The following is a 19,981-nucleotide window of genomic DNA, read 5'->3' on the forward strand; positions in this document are numbered from 1 at the left end:
ACTGCTTGATTCTTAGATCGTGCCTTTGAGATCTGCGCTACTCAATCTTCCAGGCGCCCGGGAGACTCAAGTTCGACTGATGGGGGGCCATGAGGACCTATGCCACTTTTCCGTCAACTCAGACAATTACACGAAAGTCATGCGGAGCTTCTGGCGATTTTGTGACCGAATCACAGGGAGGGGATACAACGAGTAGTATTATTTCAGACAGTAGGGAGGTAACGTTTACAATTGCACTCCTGGGAAGCATTTGCGAGGCGAGGAGTTATTTCCCTCACTCCCGTGTTCGGGTGATGGTCTGAGGGCTTGTTTAGTACCAGACATTACAAATACCTTGCCAACCTTCCGACTACTCATGAACTTGTTTATAAGAACAATCAGCCTATCACCTACACCCGTTTCCGGTTCAATCGGTAGATGTAAAATAAAACCAAAGGGTCCGTCAATATATCCCTACAGGCTTCTGATGTCCTCGGCTAGACTTGACCAGGGACAGAATGCCTCCTTAAAGGGTAGCTTCGGCTGCCAGTTTGAGTAAACGTGTATTTACGGAGACACGCACTTTGTTTCCAAGCGCTCCATTTTAGAAGCACTAAACTATATAGGCTAGGGGCAATCCCACCACCGTATCTCTAGTATAGCTTACCAAGCTTACGATATTTAAGGTTCGGGCTTGAATGAGATCACATGTACACCTAGATGGTGCCGATGGTCATTTCTCTATAGTCGGTGCAAAATTCGCCTCGTGACCAATATTCTTCAACAGGCCAACCAGGATTATAGCAGAGCGATGCGCCATACTAAACTTTGATTGTGTCCGAGTCTTCAGGGTCGAGACTTGCCTTGAGGTGAGATCATGAGTTCCTCTCTTCCCATCAGCAAATCAGTCCATAAGTCAGCTCCCTTTAATAGCACGCAGTGGCCCCATAATATTGTCGAAAATTGTTATGGTACTTGAGTAACCATAAAAAGATGTGCTCATCGTCCTCTGTCGAAGAATTTCGCAAATTCCTTTCTGTCAAAGAAGCCGAGCAGATCTGCCACCAGTTTCACATTGATCAGTGGCAACCAGGGTGCCAGGTTATGTGGAGTGGATTATGCCGTCAAGTTGTACAGAGTTGGGCCGATAGGAAGAGAATGCAAACATTGACTACAGCAATGGGACCTTTGATGGATCATGGGCAGCCGCAATGCCTATGGTCCCAGAAGTCAAACAAGCAATGGAGCAGGTATATGAAAGGCGCATCCGCTATGTTTGCTTATCACATTGCCCAAGATGGAGACGTTGTTACTGTCCTGTCACCGCCACCCCCGAACAGATACAACCCATACGGGGGATCGAACTACCAGACCCTTGAAGAGCCAATCCTGAAGGGAATATTGGGTCCTAGAGTTGCGAGGATTGAAGTTGTGCATCCGACTATACTTGATGCTGAAGACTTTCGCTATCAGCTCTGGCCGCACGATCAGAGAATCATCTGGCAGGATAGGTTTGGCCACCCTACCAATCATATACACTGGCGCCATATAGCACCACGCCCATCCCTTGCTTTGATCAGACTTACTTGACTGTGAGGGCCTTACACAGTTAAGCTTGCCACCTCGCGGCAACGACAAAATGGCAATATCACCGAATGGGTGTAACAAGAGCAGGTTTCAAAAATGATCCATTTGCTGTCTACTATGGTACTCAACAACATCGCAGATATCAAAAGTACTTGAATTCCTCCGTTTCAGTTTTCTTTCAATGAACGGCTTGTCGTGTATGTGCTCCGGTCGGGGTTGAGATCGGTATCGTTCCTGTTTAACGTTCAGTATTTAGTTTAAGAATGTAAGAAATTCAGTGTAAGAAATGGATTACCCCTTCAACTACCCGGTAAGCTAGCTACTGCGGCAATAGATAGCAGATGGATCATTTTGGAAACCTGGTGCAAAAAGAGTCTAGTCTGGAAAGACATGTAAAAGACCCATCGCTAGATAATAAAACTCCATGACGTCAATATGACGCTTGAACGAAGTCATTGCATCAGCTGTTGTCGTCATCTATTATCTTACACTAAGTCTTCAAAAACAGACGCGCAGTTGAACCCTGGAACACCCGAGACAATACAACGCCGTCTTACGTATACACAGGCAGCATCTGATATTCCGACACTTGGACCGCCACCTTGAAGTCTGACAAAAATGATGGTATTCGTCCTAAATATCAAACTTGCGTTCTCGGGCCTTGACCCGAGCAGTCTTTTTGGACCAGCCTTTGGATTCAAGGCGCGACTGATGCTAGATTTCATTGCTTGAGGAGCGAAATCAACCCATATAAAATCAGCATCCCGTCCAGATATGAGGTAACTAGGCTTCTCAACCAGATAGTCGCACAAAGCCTCGAGCATGACCGGGCTGATACTACGAGGTCGTCCGCCTCTAATTGGAGGTGCTTTGACGCTGCGAAACGTTCTTATATTGGAAGAGATTCTCGAAATGGTGCTCTTATTGCAACCAGCGGCCAGTGCCATCTCATTTATAGATAGTTCGCCATATAGATCATGTCGTAAATAAGCTCGTGATTGGAAGAAGCTAGGTTTGGAGCGACCACTCGTGGTTGATTGTCAGGCACGCCTCCCGAGGAGAGCTGTTTGGGAGGTGGAGCGTAAAGATGTCAGATGAATTAAATTTACAAGCGAAGACACGTCGAAAATTACTATGTATTTTACGAACGAAACAATACACGCGCAGCTTGCAGGGGACCTCGGGAAAACTCCAAATATAGACTACTGCGTCTTGGCGCAAGAGGCAGAAAGTCAATTAAGGAGTGTAGGATGTTGCACCGATTTCGGGACGCACTGTACAAGAGGTTTACAGAACGAATCTCTGTGTGGAAGTGGTGAAACTGATTTCGATCCTCCCTATAATATACACGCCGAATTCACTCATCGTTGCCTCATTACGCGCTTTGATCTTCTAGTCCCACACTCTACTTCTTGTTGGTCTTCTCTTTCGCGCTTGCCTGGACAGTTTTGAGACAACAAATTTAGCGGATTGTCATTCAGAGGCGGGATGACATCGGTAGATAGTTCCAGACTACCATTACCACAAAGCCATAAGGCGTTCCGTTGCCCACAAGATGGCAGATTTTTTTCCGGCACTAAACTAGAGCAATTCTCCGTATTTTGTAGACCCGAGGCTAGTCCTATTAGCAACGAGATCCTTGTATGAATGATCTTTACTGCATCGAAGACACATACCTTTGTCGCCCTTGGAAGCCTTAGGAGGTTCGGATATTTCCTCCCTCAGATGGGTACAGGTGGCTACACTAGGCTCGACAGTACCAAAATCGGAGCTTTGACCATACGGCGTCCAAGAAGGAGATGATTCCGTGACCGCGGTATTATTCTGTGAAATGGAAGCTCCTCCATCACCCACGATTTCCCAAAATTCTGGCGTACTCAAGCGCACAGTATCTCCGTCAGAATCATCCTGTTCTGGTGTGTATTTCTTGCCAGAGTTGTCGTCGTCACCGACAGGCATAGGGTGGGAGGCTGAGCCTTGTATCTCGGACTGATCATTGGGAAGCTCGGGTTTGGCCATGGTATGAATATCTTATTTGACAAGAGGCACGGTTGTTTGGGGCAGGTAAGTCCAATCTGGCTGGTTAGCAACGAATCTTCTCTCACAGATGCTTTCCATACCTGATAATGTATGAGGAGTTTGTGGGAAATTTTTGAATTGGCGAAAGGATAGGTGACATTCATCAATCTACTTATATACGTGGGTCTAGAAAATGGATGATCCGAGATCTAGAGCCTTTTCGGGAGTGGTGAATTCAACGAAGGGGTCCGGCAGGATATAGTTAAAGCTCCCAGGAGATATGATCGGCACACCAATTTCACTGAAAGGAAGCCCGAATTCGATTCCGACTTTATGCGCGTATAGGCCTCTGAGAACAGTTGTCAAGGTAGTCTAACGAATGGCAGTCCCGCTATTCAAGTTTTTTAATTAATCTCACAGGGCCTTAAAGGGCCAGCGAGAATTTCTATAGCAGGGTAGCGAATCATAGATTGAGGCCGTGAGGGCGTGTATTCAAATGATTAGGTACTGTACACAATTGATCCATCCAAAAATCATCGACCGATATATCGAAATCGCGACAAATTAGCTTACGCCCATGTCGCCTCTTCCCAGTGAAACACGCGTACAGATGTCCTAAATTAGGAACTCTTGAAACCCAAACCACGACATAAAAACACGTCGTGTATTTTTCTAATTCTGTCAATTGATTGGCACTGCGAGAAACACAGTAAGCAAGATTCTTCTCAATGGGTGGGACAACTAACGCGGACGACATGATCTGCATCATCTTTTGTGAAACCAATCAACTCATTGACTAGCTCATGATCCCGTAGTAAATCGTCCACCCACCTGTCCACAGCATCTAAATACCAACAACCTTTAAAAATTCTCAAGTGTGGGTGCAGTTTGGCTATCGAGTAAATTTTCTGTTCGATGGCGCGATGCGATCGGTTGAACCCTCGACGAAAAAGCAAACATTGTATTGCTCGGGAGCAAATTTGTCGTGACGAAAAATAGAGCGCAATGATAACCTCCTCATTTGACCAAAGACACCCCTTTGCCATTTTGAAATGAGCAATCGTTCGCGGTCAAAAATTGTCTTGTACAGTATACTCTCCGCACGTCACTAGTCTTTCCAACCAATATGAATATCTCATTTTTCTTCACGGAAACGAACTTGTCTTAAGTTCCCATTCTTTGTCTTGCTATTTTTCATCTTGCGCAAAGTTCGCTGGGAGTTCAATTTAGTCTTGAAATGCTCCCAAGAACCACCAAGAACCACCAAACTGAGTGATAAATGTCATGCCGCTCAAGATTTCCTCGATACATTGACATCATTTATCCTGACCTTTCACATCGATTGAAGACACTCGACGCTAAGTACACTCAAAATTGAGAAAGCTGTAGCACCAATTTCATTGTGCTTTGTTCTCGGTAATCTTCTTCGATTTACTGCTCAAAATACTGCTCAAAATACTGCTCAAAATACTGCTCAAAATACTGCTCAAAATACTGCTCAAAATACTGCTCAAAATACTGCTCAAAATACTGCTCAAAATACTGCTCAAAATGACACTGCTCGAAATCACACTGCTCAAAATAACACTGCTCGAAATAACACTGCTCAAAATAACACTGCTCAAAATAACACTGCTCAAAATAACACTGCTCAAAATAACACTGCTCAAAATAACACTGCTCAAAATAACTGCCAAGGATAGTATTACTCAGTCTGGCAGAGCTATTCGGAAATTAATGAAATCGTCTCAAAGAGGGCTCTACCAGTTAACAGAATCCATCATCTGAGATTCTAGCGACCATCGTTGTTGTACATTGCACACACACACACACACACACAATTCATTACGCCCGGAGTTTTCAAACCTAGAGGGCACCTATACGCTATTTGATCTTTCCACTGCATACATTTTGTCATAGTCTCATTTTCGAGAGGAAAAACTGAACCAGCTGCCAAAAACCCCTCTAGCCCATACGGGTATGCCCTTAACGATTTCTTCTTGTTGTTGTTGTCATCATATCCTCTCCCCAAAAGCAATAACCCATCCATCTGTAACACCGGACCCCCCACATGTCCATTCTCGATGTAGTTTCGTGAACCTCTTCCCTGAGTAGCGATTTACCGAGAGTACTTCTCATATTAACGCCCGAAGTAGCTGACTGCCTCGCTGGCGGCAACACCAGATAGCAGACGAAGGGCTGACGAATCGACATGCGATCAAACCGGTAGGGCAGGTGAGTTATTGTGAATAAAGCCCAGTGAGTATAGGTTGAAATGGGTAGGCAGGTCGCTTGTTCGAAGGTTCCTCGACGTTGCGAAGTTGTCGACGTGTTCTTTTGAAAGCTTCCCACCGCGTCGTCACAACCAATAAAGAAGTTTCCGCCGGAGTTTCGACTTGGAAAGTGCTCAGCTTCGGTCAGACCTTGCAGTCTAACTTACTGACATCCCTCACCACGAGAAGGTGACTTTCCACGAAGGACTGTTGTACATTACAGTCGATAGTGAAATCTGCTTCCTCCATAGACAATGGATTTCTTCTCCCAGGCCCCACTGCCAAGGCGCTAGCGCTTAAATTTATTTGAGGGCATCAGTTGATCTTCCAACTCTGAAAGCATGATCCAGCGATGGTGATTTGAACGGGAACCGAGTTATCATAGAAGTTTGAGGGTGGGAACGGTGAGGACCTTCTCGCCCACCTCCTCAACTTAACGACCTCTTTCATTACATATCGCGTAATTCTGAACCATTACTTCTTTATCAAACATAGATTCATACATTTTCGATCATTGACGAGGCCTTGTAATACATACGGACTAGGGTACTGTATTTGTAATGGAATTTCGCAGATAATCGTAAGAGAAAACAATGACGTAGTTGAATTAGACCCACAATGCACAGTACGTTACGCTGCGTCTTTCAATGTTAATCTATAGATTGATTGGCGATGTTAATTGAGCGGACGGTAGAGACGTTGTAGAGACGTCGATCGGGCGTGAACTTGCAATGACTGTTCCACAGCTTTCTGTTCCAATGAGTATGTTATCGTCTTCCCCCCCCCCCCCCCCCGGCCCCCCTTAACTGATTTATTTCAAAAAGAATCCGAGAGGGATGATTTCCTGGGTGGGCTTGGCTACCCATATTAAGGAACTGGCAATATCGTATTGCAGAACCGGAATATTACCTAATACATTACGTTACTATAAGGAATTTAATATGTATGGTTTTTTATATCAGGTGTGGCGGTGCAGCTCATATGACTGTATTGTAAGTTAAATTACAATATGGTAAGACACTTGTGATAAATTTCAGTCAAAACAAAGGAGCTGTCGACACATCTTAGCTACCGTGCGTGCTACCATGCGTGCTACCGTCCGACTCCAAAGGTTAGTTCGAGTTATCATCGGCTCAAGAATGGAATGGCTAAGTTGTCCACAATCTCAAATGAAACCAAAGCAGCCTATACATAATTCTAAACCGTGTATAAGAGCTTGGTTAACGTATCCTCACCACAAGACAGCAGCTGCATTAAATTTAGCCTCTGGGCAATAATGGTCGACTTAAGAGGCCTTTGGAGATTCTGAGCTTATACGAAGGCAGAAACCTTTTCAGAGGATAGCCTCTACGGGAGAATGCTCAGGATAGAGGGTGTCATGGAAAAAAGATTCTATATGTACGAATTTAATCTACTTTGGTAGATAGTCCTTGACCAAATCTCAATTAATCAGCTATCTTTTTGATTAGCTCGTGACCTGGTGCATCGCTGAGGAAGCTTGATATCAACCCAAGCTTGCCGCAGAATAAGCGTATCTATATCCGCGAAATGAAGTCCAACTTGCCTCAGAGTCCAATTCTGACTCTTGAACTCACGCAGCTTTCGTCTTTCTGCTGCTTTGAGTTTCTTTCGTGGCTGACGATTTTTCGAATCATTCGGAAAAATCAGAGTCCGCTGTTGTCTTGTCTGGGCTCTAGTGAGTGGTCCGCCCAGACCAATGACCGGATTCGTGTCACAATACGTCATTTGATCGCGTAATTCCTGAGTCAGACGATTGATTTCGCGCTGATGCTTCGTGGTAGAGCACTGGCTAATGCTTAACGTGCTGGCGAGATTGTCTTCTCCCAAGACTCTTTCCCCCTCGATCCGTTTGCTTGCGGCAAAGCTTGGTGAGGGGCACTGTGACTCTTTCGTGTCACCAGGTGACATTGTTTTGGCCTCAACCTCACTCGGGCATAAATTGAGAGGATTCAGCTGGCTTGTAATGTTCTTACAAGGTAGAAGCGCATCCTCAAGGCAGTGACCAGGAGTGTGGATGGTTTGAGGATCATTGATCTCAAAGACAAGGGTGGGCTGAATGGTAAAGCCTTCAACAGGGAACGGTGAGCGTAGCATAGCACCTAATGATTGATTACCGATCTCCTTTCTGTCCTTCGATATCCTAGGTGGAGTTGCCTGCCCGAAAATCTGATCACGGGGCTGGCCTTCACGCTCTTCGTCAATCTCGGAAGGTTCGAGGATTCGAGGATCAATAACTTCCAATCCAGGAGTCGTTGGCCGCGAACTGGAAAGTGAAGTCGTTGCGGAAAAGCAAGACACAACTGAGCTACTTGTGCTGCTTTTTATTGACTGATCACTCGGATCCACACTGTAATCTCGGTCTGGATGTTCCTCGATGAACGACTGCAATATGGGTACTGACAAGAAAGTTTTGTCTAGCAATTGATCCTCATGTTCGTGGCGCGGGGGCGGATACCGATAAAAGCGGAATTTCTTGAAGCACCGCCCCTCCGGCTCTGGCTCTGTTGCAGGACTTTGTGCTTCCACCTTAAAAGCACGCTTCCTCTTTCTCGGTGTCTTCGGATTTAACCATATGGCTTTGTTTATCCCGTGGGCGTCGTGCAAATGGTGTCGAAGGCCGCGCTCATTGTCGAAATTTTGGCCACAACCGCATGTTGGCTTCGTCTTACGCAAATGGCTTTCAAGCATATGCTGCTCTTCAATGTGTCGTTTCAAATTCGTAGTTGTCAACCAATAATTCAATCGATCTTCTGCGGCGAGATCCATATTCCACAAGCAAAAGGGGCAGTAGCCGGGGCGAATGAGTGTGTGGCGGTATACGATGACTTCGCAGTGCTGACTCTTCCATGATCGAAGGTGAGAACTACAATGTTCCCGCCATTCAACTGATAGCAGCCATGTCATGCACTCGTAGCAAAATTTCAAATCTGATTCTGAGACTTGAAGATCCAACGCAATCTTGCGTCGAACACACTGGTGAATATGGGTACTTCTGTTGTTTTTTTTTAGACTAAAGTCGTTAGCATGTGTGTGTGTCATTACTACATTATAGGGTAACTCACCACTTCATCTCTTTGGTGCAATCTTCACCAGGGCAACGACCTTCGATGGGACTTTCGTGTGGAAGATATACCACGTCAAAATCACGTTCACAATGTGTTTTGAGATCTTCCACGAAAAGGAGCATTTCGTCGGCGGAAAGCTCCCTGTCAGAAGACATTAGTGGTGAAATTCGGGCAATTTCTGGCATAAGTAAGGATTGAGCTCGCATGCAAACGTCATTCTCAGTGAACGCCGGCTCTTCTTTGCCCCGGCTGAGAATTCTTTGGTCTCGTCTTTCTTGTATCCAGCGGCTCTGGTATTGCTTTAGCCCTGTCAGGCGGAGTCGAAGCAAGGCTTTTCTGTAGCTCAGCTTTTCAGCAGCTATGGACTCTCTGTCGCTGTTCGAGGATTCAAGTTGTTCGATTCGAAATTTTCTATCGACTAGTTCTGGCTCCTGCCGAATGCTCGCCTCAATTTCCGCTGTTAGTTCCCCTGGAAGTCCACGCTCATGAAATCTCTCAAACCCTTGGAAGTATTCGATGTGATCAGACTGTTCTTCCTCTCCCAAAACGGCTGAGACTGTATCGATCGAGGAACAGTGTAATAAATAGTCTTTGGGATATGTACCAGCATCTTTGTGTCCGTATATCTGAGATACAGGAGCAGAACCATATTTTCCTATACCAGCGATTAGCAAATCATCCACCGTTAATGAGCTGTGAAATATACATATCTAACCTTCAATAACACTTCCAAGATTCTTTCGTATCTTGTGTACCGTTATACTCTTGTTGTATCCAGCGGTCGTGACGATTCCACGTAATAACTCACAAAACCGTTCCTTCGTGAGTGGTACGTCTTGTGGACCATCAGCTGTGACATTTCTGAGAACAGGCTTTTTCAAATATTCATCCTTCCAGCGTAATTCAATAGGCTGTCCACTTGAAAGGTCAAATCTAGCCAAGTCCTCCACTGTTTCAATACCAAATAGAGCGCCGTGTTGGAGGGCAAGAGCCAAAAGAATATAACCAGACGCGAATTGTGGTCTTTTAGTGTCGCGGATACCGATCCCGAATCTTGATTTTCGGTCAGCGAGTAATTTCCCAATTCAGATTAGGGTGGCTTACACTGTGTACTCTGGATTCCGATTCCCTTTAAGCCAGACTTGGTTGACTTTCCACACTACTTTCCAGGGTGCCGTAGGGGATGGAAACAAAACCAGGGTGATGTGCTTGTTCAAGGATTAGTTATGCATAAACGCAGAATTAAAGGGCCCTCACCTCATATCGTAGGCCTCGTTCATATCTTTCTTCGTGGGGTGGTATAAAAGCTCCAATCCTTGCTCCAGTGAAGAGGTATAGCTGGAGAGCTAGCATGATGATGACCTTGAGCAATCCGGGCATAAACCGGCGATGATCCGCTTGCCACATAGAGCATATCATTCGAAGAAAATCCTTCTTGGTGAAGCTGTGGTCTGGATCCTCGACGTTCTCAACTATTCCTTCCGTTTCTGACAATGTTTTCCTTATCCACTGTTTTGCGGTTAGTTTGACTTGCAGTCCAGAGCAGAAAATTTGAAGACCACATGATGGCTTACATTGAAAATCTCACTCCGGTCTTCCATCACGATTTTGATCTGCAATTTTTCTTCAAACCCACCAAACAACCTTTCCGCACAATTGACTACCGATGTCATCACTGGCCGGCCATTTTTACTTTTTTTCCCTCGCGCAGAATGACTGTACCAGCGCAGAAATTCTTTGATGAGCGTGTGGTCTGGAGTTACACAGCCTGGCCCTATTTTGTAGCCCTCGATACCTTGTTCTTCAGCGAATCTAAAAAAAGTTAGCATCTGATTCGACAGGTATTCCGCATGTATGATTGCATGTAACTCACTCCATCCAACGATCCAAAGCGTGGCAGTACATCCTCTTGGTCTTGGCCAACCTTTTATCCTTCTCTCGAATGGAATCCTCCTCTGCATGAGCGCCAAATACATAGCCGCTCTCTGTCAGTTGTTTGCGGCGCTTCTCTTTGGCGATCTCATCTTTTTTGGCAAAGAAGAGTTTTTTAACCATAGCGAAATAACACCTCAACACAATGCTGGAAATTTTTGAAAGAGCTGAAAGATGAAGTAGTGCATAGGGAAAGCTGTATTAGAGACTTGAAGCAGGGAAGCAGGTTCAATTTATAATTCAGTGTTTTGGAAAAGATTTTTCTACTACGCCGCCCCATGATAGATGGGCTCCATACCGTCCATTTTTGCGTCATCGTGCTTTAGTACGTTACTTTTGAGGGGGAAATAGAATTAGAATATCGAGCACCTCAAGAAAAAGGAGCAGGGCGAGAGATGAGGGGCATCAAAAAGTAAGTCACGAAATAAACAATATTGTGGGGCGAAGTGCACTTTGGGTTTGGACTGAGCGTAGACTGAGTGCTCGATAGATGCCTCTGATCGATTTCTGAGTAATCAGTGATGGATCAGTGAGCAGCCAATCATGCCCACTGAGCGCTCACTGAGTGCTCACTGAGTGCTCATTGGACCTCACTGACTCATCACGTGACGGGACTGAGCAGCTCACTGAGCCTGAGTCCGGACTGAGATTTACTCACTGAGCCTGACTCTGAGCGCCCTCATAAAAGCGGCGGCAGCTAAGATAGGAAAGCCCCACTTGGGAGCGGAAATATGTTACGTAGAGTGACCTAAGTATTCTCCCCACAGTATAGTGGGAAATTCTTCGACCAGATTGTAAAGCGAACCATTCAACACATTGCTTGTAGGTTGGTTTAGGCTTGTGTGAAGACCTATAGATCCGTATAGCCCGTTTTTCAGAATCGGTCAAATGAGGTCTTTTGCACCCCTTTGTCCCAGGTGCAGGAAGTAAAGCTGCATCGTGTGATGATTCGGGGGTTGCTGGGCGTGAAGCTGTAGCTGTATCTGCTGATGTATTCGCGGATGATACAGAGCCTAGATCGTCATCAAGGATCCAAGTCGCCTCAGCTTGTAAGGGGGTGGAAGGAATCGGCGATCCGTCATGCGCAATGGAACCTGGCATTTTGATTGATCAAAGCGGAAACGACGATGCGATAAAAAAAGATCCTGAATTTGAAACAAGAACGAGAAGGCCAAAGGGGAGAGTAGAAAGTTAGCAAAAGTACACCGTAGAACTGGGAAAAGAGTGAAGGACGTAATGTAGTTGATTCTTCAAAGAGGGGATGGGATGGGGAAAGAAGAAGGGAAGGAGAGGGAAAAAGTGTTTGTTGACAGCGTTTTCATCTCTCACTTCCCCAGATTAGCTAGCTAATACTCCTATCTAGATTCTAACCTGATCTCATGACTAGCTCGCGCGTTGTACACAAGGCTGATAGCCCCAGGAGTAGGTCAGGACTAAGGTGACTTAGTATATAAGTATATTACATTCCTACATCTCCTGACAAAAAGCGTGTCATAAGGGAAAGCTCTGTCTTTGGCTGCGTTTGGCTGGTACTATAAGGGAGGGAGGGAGCTTGAATATATGAGGGAGCGGCGAGCCTTCAAATTTGAAAAACGTGAAGTCATTGGCCAACCCAAGACTAGACAGCATACAGTTCATACTACTAGTACCTACTACTTCAACATCCCCCGGTATTAGAACTACTCTTCACCAACTATCATCCCGACCCAGCTGTTCTTAAACACTAGAGACCCCCGTCTTTTGTGTTTGATTTGCTCTTTCTGTTGCTTACATTCACCCACAGACCATCCCAATTTTAAACGCTCATTCGCGTTTTCCAGTCTCTTCCCCAATGGCGATTATTGCTCAGTGTGATAAGCTTCCAGACGTTGAAGTCCTTCAGCGCTCTTCACGAATCGTGTCTGTTGTTGACAGGCAAGCTTTCATTTTTCGAGGAGAACTGCTGCCGTGTACCCTGCGATATTGATGTACACACCATATCTTTGACGAATGGTAAGTGAGAGTCTTTACGAGAAACCCCAATTTTAAGACAACAATGCTAAAAAGCAACACATTAGTAGCTGACGCATCGATAAAAACCTATCCTGCAACATCTGATTCTCCATCTGCATGTGTCGGCACAGCCCCCGCAACCCTCAACGGAAAGATATACCTTTTATCTGGCCGTGGAGGCACTGCGACGACTCCCATCGAAGAGAGCGGCACAACCTGGGAATATGATCGTTTCAAGACAAGCTGGTCTCTCACCCAGCCCTCAAAGAATAGTCCAGAGACGTTCCCCGCTGCTAGAAGCTACCACTGCATAATCAATGATGGCAAAGAGACGCTCTATCTTCACGCTGGTTGTCCCGAAAAGAGACGACATGGCGACTTATGGGCCTTTTGTATTTCGCGTAAAGAGTGGACAGAATTCGCGCCAGCGTTCGATCCTCCTCGCGGTGGTACATCGATAGCTTTTGTGGATGGCAAATTGTATCGGATGAACGGGTTTGATGGGAAGACCGAACATGGTGGGAACGTGGATATCTATACGATTGAGACTGCTTTTTGGGTCTGGCATGGGTACCCAACGGATGGAAAGGATGGCCCGACACCACGGAGTGTTAGTGCGTTGCTGCCGATCTCTGTCGGAGAACGGCCTTATCTTAATACTTTATTTGGGGAGCAGGATCTCAGTTCATTGGGACACTAGGGCGTGGGAAATATGATGAGTGATGTTTGGGCCTTTGACTTTGGGAACAAAAAGTGGGAGGCAGTGGGCTTGCAAGGAAGTAAGCTTCCAGTTGCACGAAGCTGGTTTGATGCCGATGTTGCGGCTTTGAACATTGAATGCAATTCTTGTTCACGGTGGATTGGGGGAGTCTAACGATCGCCTTGGAGATATTTGAAGACTTGAGTTTTCATGAATACATGTAGAGAGAAATGCTGGCAGAACTGTGCGATCGATATTATCTGAAAAAGAAAACATTTGAATGGGGCTGTAAACATCACAAAATTGAAAATGGAAAGTATCAATACCATGTATATCTCGGCACCGATAACTTTGAAGTATTCCAACCTCAAGTGCTTGGAATCTTCAAATGTTTGAAGATTCAAGAGGCATTGGAATTGAATGTTCAGGGGGAGCTCCGGACCTCCCGAGATCTGCCATGAATCTCCACTGGAGTATTCAAATTAAAGATCCACTGCGGCTGAAATACTCCAGGGTTCAGGCATGTGCAGTGTGATTTCCAGGTGCATATTCTTGCATCATTGGTGGGCCCTTTTGGTCAATAGTCCAATACAACATATATATACGGAGTAGATCTCAGACTAATCAAATATATCAAATCAATCCAAAGGTTCGAGTTAGATGCCACTGAGCACCCATTAGGTAACTATCTACTGCCACATGACTCTTGTGGTACCAGGATTCAGGGGTTTCCAAGCTTATTTCAATAGTGGATTGATCATCAAAGCTAACAATGTTCCACAACATTGAAAATGAGGGGCTGGAGATATGGATCATCACTTTGGATCGCCTGTAGCAGCTATACGAGCTTGGAATGGTATTGAAAAAAAAGAAAGTGTCAATCTGAGCGTCGCTATTCGATCATGGCCAGCCATACCAATATTTGTTCACCAGCATTTGCTTTTTTGTGTTACTTGAATTGGATAATTTGTCAAGGTTTGGCAGCAAATCCACGGAAAAATGATGTCAACAATGACCATGGCCTCTTCAACATCCCGCAAAACACTTGAACAGTGCCAATTGAGCATATAAATATGAGGCCAATTGCCAGTAGCAAATGTGTGTCTTTTCTTAACCTATACAGTCCCTACTCAATTACTTGTACAGTGCTGCACTACTGGCATCGGAAATCCCCCCACAATGAAGCTCGTCCAATCTATGGCCTTTTTGGTCTTGATGGGCCTTGCGTCAGCCTTTAGCGGTAGGCACAGAGCCCACGAGGATATGCTGCAGGTGCCCCCATCCTTTGCACGTGATGGTGTTTACATGTATCCTGCTCTACACCCTGAGCATGACCCCCAAGACCACAGACATTTGGTCCCGGAAGATTCCAAAGAATTGTATTACAGCCAAGAAGGCCACAGGCGTAAGTGTAAAACCCAAACTATACCTAGGAAGGTAGGTACATAGGCAGTGGCCGTTGTCTTCAGAGCACTGACCCCTTTGAACACTCATAGCTCCTCTCCATGGTGCAAAGCATGGTCGGTTGTATGCTACTTTTTCGCGACCTACGGTTGTGTTGGAGCATTCGAGCCACATCAAAGAAGTCAAATGTGGCAACCGATCCATTGATATCTGTTTCAGCAACTCCGAGGCAATGCATACCGTGGAGAATGCGTGGAAAAAATACAATGCCTCGTCGTTCAATCTCGTCACCTACCATCACGGATGTGGCCATCTCACAGGAGAATACCGTTCTTTCTTTGTTGCCTCCCGCCCTTCCTTCCATGGAAATTGTACGAGAGTAGCTACTACGCTCTCGGATGAACAGGAAATTCATGATGGAGACCTGAATTGGGGAACATATCGGAGTCCACATATCAACAAACGACAGCCAGTTAAAGGACATGTCAAAGCTTCCAAAGCGGACACAACAATGCGCCAGTATCGGAATATACCCCATAAGCTCAATGGTACGGGGGACGACCTCCAAGGCTTGAACGAAACCTTTCCTCGCGGAACTGTCGACCTTACCAAGAATGCCTCGGCAGTTTTGAATTTCTTCGGAACCAATGCAAGTTCTATTAACATTGATATCCCCGATGAGTACGAGATTGGTCTTGACTACCTATCCGATGAAGACTATAATGGTCTTGCTAAGCGAGGTTTATTTTCCTGGATTGTTGAAGGTATCAACTGGGTTATAAATGTGAGTTTGAATTGTTTGGATTATAGAGGGTTCGAATTGCGCTGATGAATCCCGACAGTCTGTATTCAACTCGCTTCAAAAATTAGCGGAGACAGTGAAAAAGGCTGTGGAAATTATCGTCAAGATTGCAGTCATCGCCGCAAAAATAGTTATGGTGGTATTTGGTGTTCCATTCGAAGAGGAATACCATGCAGATATTAAGTTTGATTATACAACTGGTGGTTCCAAGCTACCAGTTGACTTTGGTTCATTTGGCGGGAACTTTGCAGGAAGTGCCAACGATGCAAAGGCGCTTTTGCACAAAGTCGGATTGTCAGAAACCAATTTTGTTCTCTCCAAACCGGGCGCCGGAGCGATGGTTGTATGCAACAGCTGTGGAGCAAAGGGAAATCTGAGCTTTGAAGGAGCGTTGTCGTTCAGCATCACTAAAGGTGTTTACAGGGCACGAGTATCGTTGAACAACCACGACCCGTTCATATTCGATGCGATATTCAACATCACAACTGATGCCAAGGCGTTCAAAGATAAGGCAGGAAAAGGAGGGATCAATACAGTTCTGGAAAAAGAGCTGTATTCTGTGGCCTTGTCTCCTCTCACAATTCCCAAAGTTATCACCATTGGCCCTCAAGTCTCTGTGAATGCCGCCGCCAGTAACTATGTTGATTCACATGCGGAATTCATAGCCGGAGGAAGGTTCTCTATCGCGCCAGGAGAAATCGCTCTAGATATTCAAACTGAGAACAACAAGGCATCTGGGTTTAATCCATCTTTCCAGCCAATCTTTGAGTTTCAGAAAGGAAACGTCATTGCAACTGCGGACCTCGCTTTGCCAGTTGGAATTGAGCTTGCTATCGATGTTCTTACTGGTACTTGGAAGAAGGCGATTGGGGTTTACACAGCACCTTCTCTCTACCTGACTGCCGGATATTCATATGGTGAAAAACATGCCTGTGACAATGGGATAGAGCTCCGCGCTGGGGCAAAAAACCGTATCTACTCCTCGGCCCTCGGAATATGGGAATACGAGTTCAAGAACTTGGGTTTCACATTTTATGAGACGGGCTTCGGCTGCATTTCGTAAGTATTGTATGCAGGTCATGATATTGGACTAGACTAACCTTCCTCTAGTAAACAGGGGTGGAATTCTTCGCAGGTTGAAGACACCGACTTTTTGAAAAATACTGACCCAAATGCCTCGACAAATGCGACTGACGAGGTACTACAGAAGGTTTCAGAGTCCGTTGGAGGCGAACAGAATCTTGCTTCCAATAAGACACTTCAACTTACTCCACCCCAACCCGTCATCTACGAGGACGAGCACTTTTCTGCTGAGAACAAAGACAAGGACAAGAATAAGCTGCGGAAGCTTCCAAAGACAAATGGCTTCCGTCTGATCCAGGATGCTGGCCAAACGGCAACTCTCGTATCGGGCAAGGATGGACATATCTATCTCGCAAATAACTCAGCAGAGTACGATATTAGCGCACCTTGGGGTGGGCTGGAGGTCGACAAGAATATTTTTACTTACGATGTTTTTGGACGTCTCATTTGGATTGATGCGAGAGCCTATAATTTCCACATGATCGAGATGGGGGTATCTCGTGCTGAGAATATGCCCAAAGAAGCACTTGCTGCGTAAGCCTACTTTCTCTCCAAGAAGCATATTGATCATTGGCATGCTAACTAAAACAAAACAAAACAAAACAGATCGTTGGTGGTGATGAAAGACAGTGATGTCGAAACCTACGGTATATCTTTCAAGTCTCCATCCCCCCTTGCGGGCCCCGATTCGAAGAAATTTTGGTTTCCGACAGTGTGCAAGTTTCCGGAAGGGCTTCGGCTTTTTGCTACAAACTTCCTGGTAGATGTGGACGGAGTCGCACAATCGCGAGATCGAATTTACTCTCAAAAGTCAGAACAAGATTATTATAACCTGATGAGAAGAGTTTACAGAGTGGACGGAAAGGCCAACTCGGACCCGAAATCCTGTGTCACTGTGAGGTTGACGTCTGATCCAAAGAGCACTGTCAATGCGTCGTGAACATTCCAAATTTTGGCCCTATTCACCATTTGTGTTATCAATTTCCTGTTCATATCGCCTATTTTCAATGTTCAAATGTTAGCAATAATACATAATTTTCAGTCACCACTAGTATGCATGGCTATCTGTCAACTTCTCAAGGTCACACTTTGCTCTCCAGATGTCCGCTTTCATTCTATTGTGGTAGTGCCATGTCCGGATAAAAGGCAGGATACATTTATCGGTTTGGGAGGGGAGGGGCACAGTGAAACGACTTGTGACTTTATTTTTCATATTTGCTATATTATCCCTAAGTTTGATTTATGTCTTCAAGTTTCAATGGTGATTAGCAGCACCAAACGTCAAATTGCTCAAGTTACCATTGTTGACACCAAACTGGATTCCTGAATTAACATTGTTTTTTCCACCAAATGTCACGGTGATCGACTGTTCCTTCATCTTGGCTGCGATTTGCGAGATGACAGGCTCCTGGATCTTAGCCAACAATTCCTTCAGTAACTGTTGCGACAAATCCAGCGCTTTCTGTTCTTGTTTAAGTTGATAGTAAGCGTCTTGGATCTCGTCGTCATCCAAATCACAGCTTCTGAGCTCTTTCTTCCGCGCAGAGATGTCTGTACTTTGTAAATCCGCTTTTTGAACAGCCATTGTGACTTCTTGTTGTTTTTCAATTCGCGCGACTTCTGTGATATGAGAATGCTGCAATGAGCTAATGCTACAAGAACCATGGATTGTCAGCGTATGTTCATAGTATACAGACCACACAGCCTGACCCTAAGCTTTACATACAGTGTTGCTATACTGACAACTTCGGTGATAGTAACTTGACAGTTGTGGAGTTTCTTCTCCATAGACCGAATGGGTTGCTGTTTCCAAAACCCAATCTTCGATCGGTCCCGCAGAGACAGGGTATCGCCCTGCGAGTGTTTGGTCCAGCGTTGCAGGTCAAGTCTGAATTCGTCGCACGTTTCACCGCATATTCTAATCGTCGTCTTGGTGTTCTCAGCTATTCCGAGAGACTCCCATGCTTTGTCTCCGATCGTCTCGAGAGTAACGAGAGATCTTTCCACTGAGCCTATACTTTCCCTCAGCGCGGCGACATTTTCTGGAGCATCTCTTATCTGCTTCAACTCCTCTCCTAAGAGTCGGACACCTTGCAAAGCAGGTACCACAATGCCTACAATGCCCGCGGTAATGCTCAAAGGGTCTGCCATGGTAATTGAAAGAGCTTAGAGTAATAACAATGAGTAGCAAGTTCTATGCAAGGTGTGCGCCTCTAGAGCGGGTGTCAGCTTAGCGCGGGGCATCAGTCACCTGATGGCAAGGGCCAAGAGTTCTGATTATGTCGATTATGAATCGTGCATTAATCCATCTTACATACATGAACACATAGTTGGCATGACTTCTAAATTAAGCAGAGATATAGTAGGTGTGCCGTCTAAATCATCTTTACCCCGTACTGAACAATAGATTGCCCTGCATAAAATTTTTAGCAAGGGAATCGAAGGTCCAAAGTCGGATAGAGATCTATGTAGACTTGATGTCCGAATTAACTCCGTCAGTACGGTCACATACTCGGAGCATGAGAGCGTAAAATTCTCAGATGTAATGTACTTTGTAACATACATATTGAGAGAAAACACCGACTGCACATTGATGTTTTTAAATAGTCATGACGTGATGCAAGATATGCAAGAACTCCCTAATTGCGCCTTCACGATATTAACCGTTGCGTAAAATAATTAAAGCGAAGCTGACTGCAGAGTAATTCTGCACTTTATTGCTGCATTATGCAGACACCCAACTCCAACAACCAACTGGCTACTCGCCAGCGAAAAGCCGAGCCATTACCGAGTGATTTCCGAGCTTCGGCGACTTCGGCTCGGGACTTGGAGTGACAATGGCGTCGAATAGATTTGCTCATTGGTCACTCCAACAAGGTTCTCTCATGCGGAGAGATCGGTCGTCTCTCCTCATGAGGGGATACAGTAAGCAATGGCTGGTCTCACCTGCATTGACTTTTTCAAGTGCTTCTCCTCAACTGGGATCTCCTCGTATCTGTTACACGGAATGTAGCTCTGTGCATCGGACATCACTCGGCACCTCGTCCTGCCCAACGGAACCCCGGCAGTGAAACGCTTGTCTAGACCATCGCTGGCGGCAGCCCTGTAGGGCAGAAGAAGGTAT

General features: G+C 45.5%; 7 protein-coding genes across 7 annotated transcripts; 2 read left to right on the forward strand and 5 right to left on the reverse strand.

Moving 5' to 3' along the window:
* Positions 1–2,927: 2,927 nt before the first annotated feature.
* On the reverse strand, positions 2,928–3,585 carry N7466_011144 (uncharacterized protein; the record flags this gene model as incomplete). Its single annotated transcript, XM_057170533.1, has 2 exons — positions 2,928–3,187; positions 3,243–3,585. The coding sequence occupies 2 exons, from the start codon at positions 3,583–3,585 to the stop codon at positions 2,928–2,930; spliced, it is 603 nt and encodes a 200-aa protein (XP_057016265.1).
* Positions 3,586–4,982: 1,397 nt separating this feature from the next.
* Positions 4,983–5,388, reverse strand: N7466_011145 (uncharacterized protein; the record flags this gene model as incomplete). The annotated part of the gene is made up of 2 exons (XM_057170534.1): positions 4,983–5,275; positions 5,358–5,388. The coding sequence occupies 2 exons, from the start codon at positions 5,386–5,388 to the stop codon at positions 4,983–4,985; spliced, it is 324 nt and encodes a 107-aa protein (XP_057016266.1).
* A 1,919-nt stretch (positions 5,389–7,307) lies between these two features.
* On the reverse strand, positions 7,308–9,803 carry N7466_011146 (uncharacterized protein; the record flags this gene model as incomplete). Its single annotated transcript, XM_057170535.1, has 3 exons — positions 7,308–8,852; positions 9,013–9,570; positions 9,753–9,803. 3 exons carry the CDS (start codon positions 9,801–9,803, stop codon positions 7,308–7,310), a joined length of 2,154 nt encoding a protein of 717 aa, XP_057016267.1.
* Positions 9,804–10,186: 383 nt separating this feature from the next.
* N7466_011147 (uncharacterized protein) lies at positions 10,187–10,999 on the reverse strand (the record flags this gene model as incomplete). The annotated part of the gene is made up of 3 exons (XM_057170536.1): positions 10,187–10,453; positions 10,519–10,756; positions 10,818–10,999. The coding sequence occupies 3 exons, from the start codon at positions 10,997–10,999 to the stop codon at positions 10,187–10,189; spliced, it is 687 nt and encodes a 228-aa protein (XP_057016268.1).
* Positions 11,000–12,707: 1,708 nt separating this feature from the next.
* N7466_011148 (Kelch repeat protein) lies at positions 12,708–13,568 on the forward strand (the record flags this gene model as incomplete). Its single annotated transcript, XM_057170537.1, has 2 exons — positions 12,708–12,775; positions 12,923–13,568. The coding sequence occupies 2 exons, from the start codon at positions 12,708–12,710 to the stop codon at positions 13,566–13,568; spliced, it is 714 nt and encodes a 237-aa protein (XP_057016269.1).
* Positions 13,569–14,747: 1,179 nt separating this feature from the next.
* Positions 14,748–17,395, forward strand: N7466_011149 (uncharacterized protein; the record flags this gene model as incomplete). The annotated part of the gene is made up of 4 exons (XM_057170538.1): positions 14,748–14,973; positions 15,065–15,712; positions 15,852–16,833; positions 16,885–17,395. The coding sequence occupies 4 exons, from the start codon at positions 14,748–14,750 to the stop codon at positions 17,393–17,395; spliced, it is 2,367 nt and encodes a 788-aa protein (XP_057016270.1).
* Positions 17,396–18,112: 717 nt separating this feature from the next.
* N7466_011150 (uncharacterized protein) lies at positions 18,113–19,008 on the reverse strand (the record flags this gene model as incomplete). The annotated part of the gene is made up of 2 exons (XM_057170539.1): positions 18,113–18,509; positions 18,584–19,008. The coding sequence occupies 2 exons, from the start codon at positions 19,006–19,008 to the stop codon at positions 18,113–18,115; spliced, it is 822 nt and encodes a 273-aa protein (XP_057016271.1).
* Positions 19,009–19,981: the final 973 nt, after the last annotated feature.

This window comes from Penicillium verhagenii, assembly GCF_028828195.1.
Source record: "Penicillium verhagenii strain IBT 33310 chromosome Unknown utg000012l_segment0_segment0, whole genome shotgun sequence".
Classification (NCBI taxonomy): domain Eukaryota; kingdom Fungi; phylum Ascomycota; class Eurotiomycetes; order Eurotiales; family Aspergillaceae; genus Penicillium; species Penicillium verhagenii.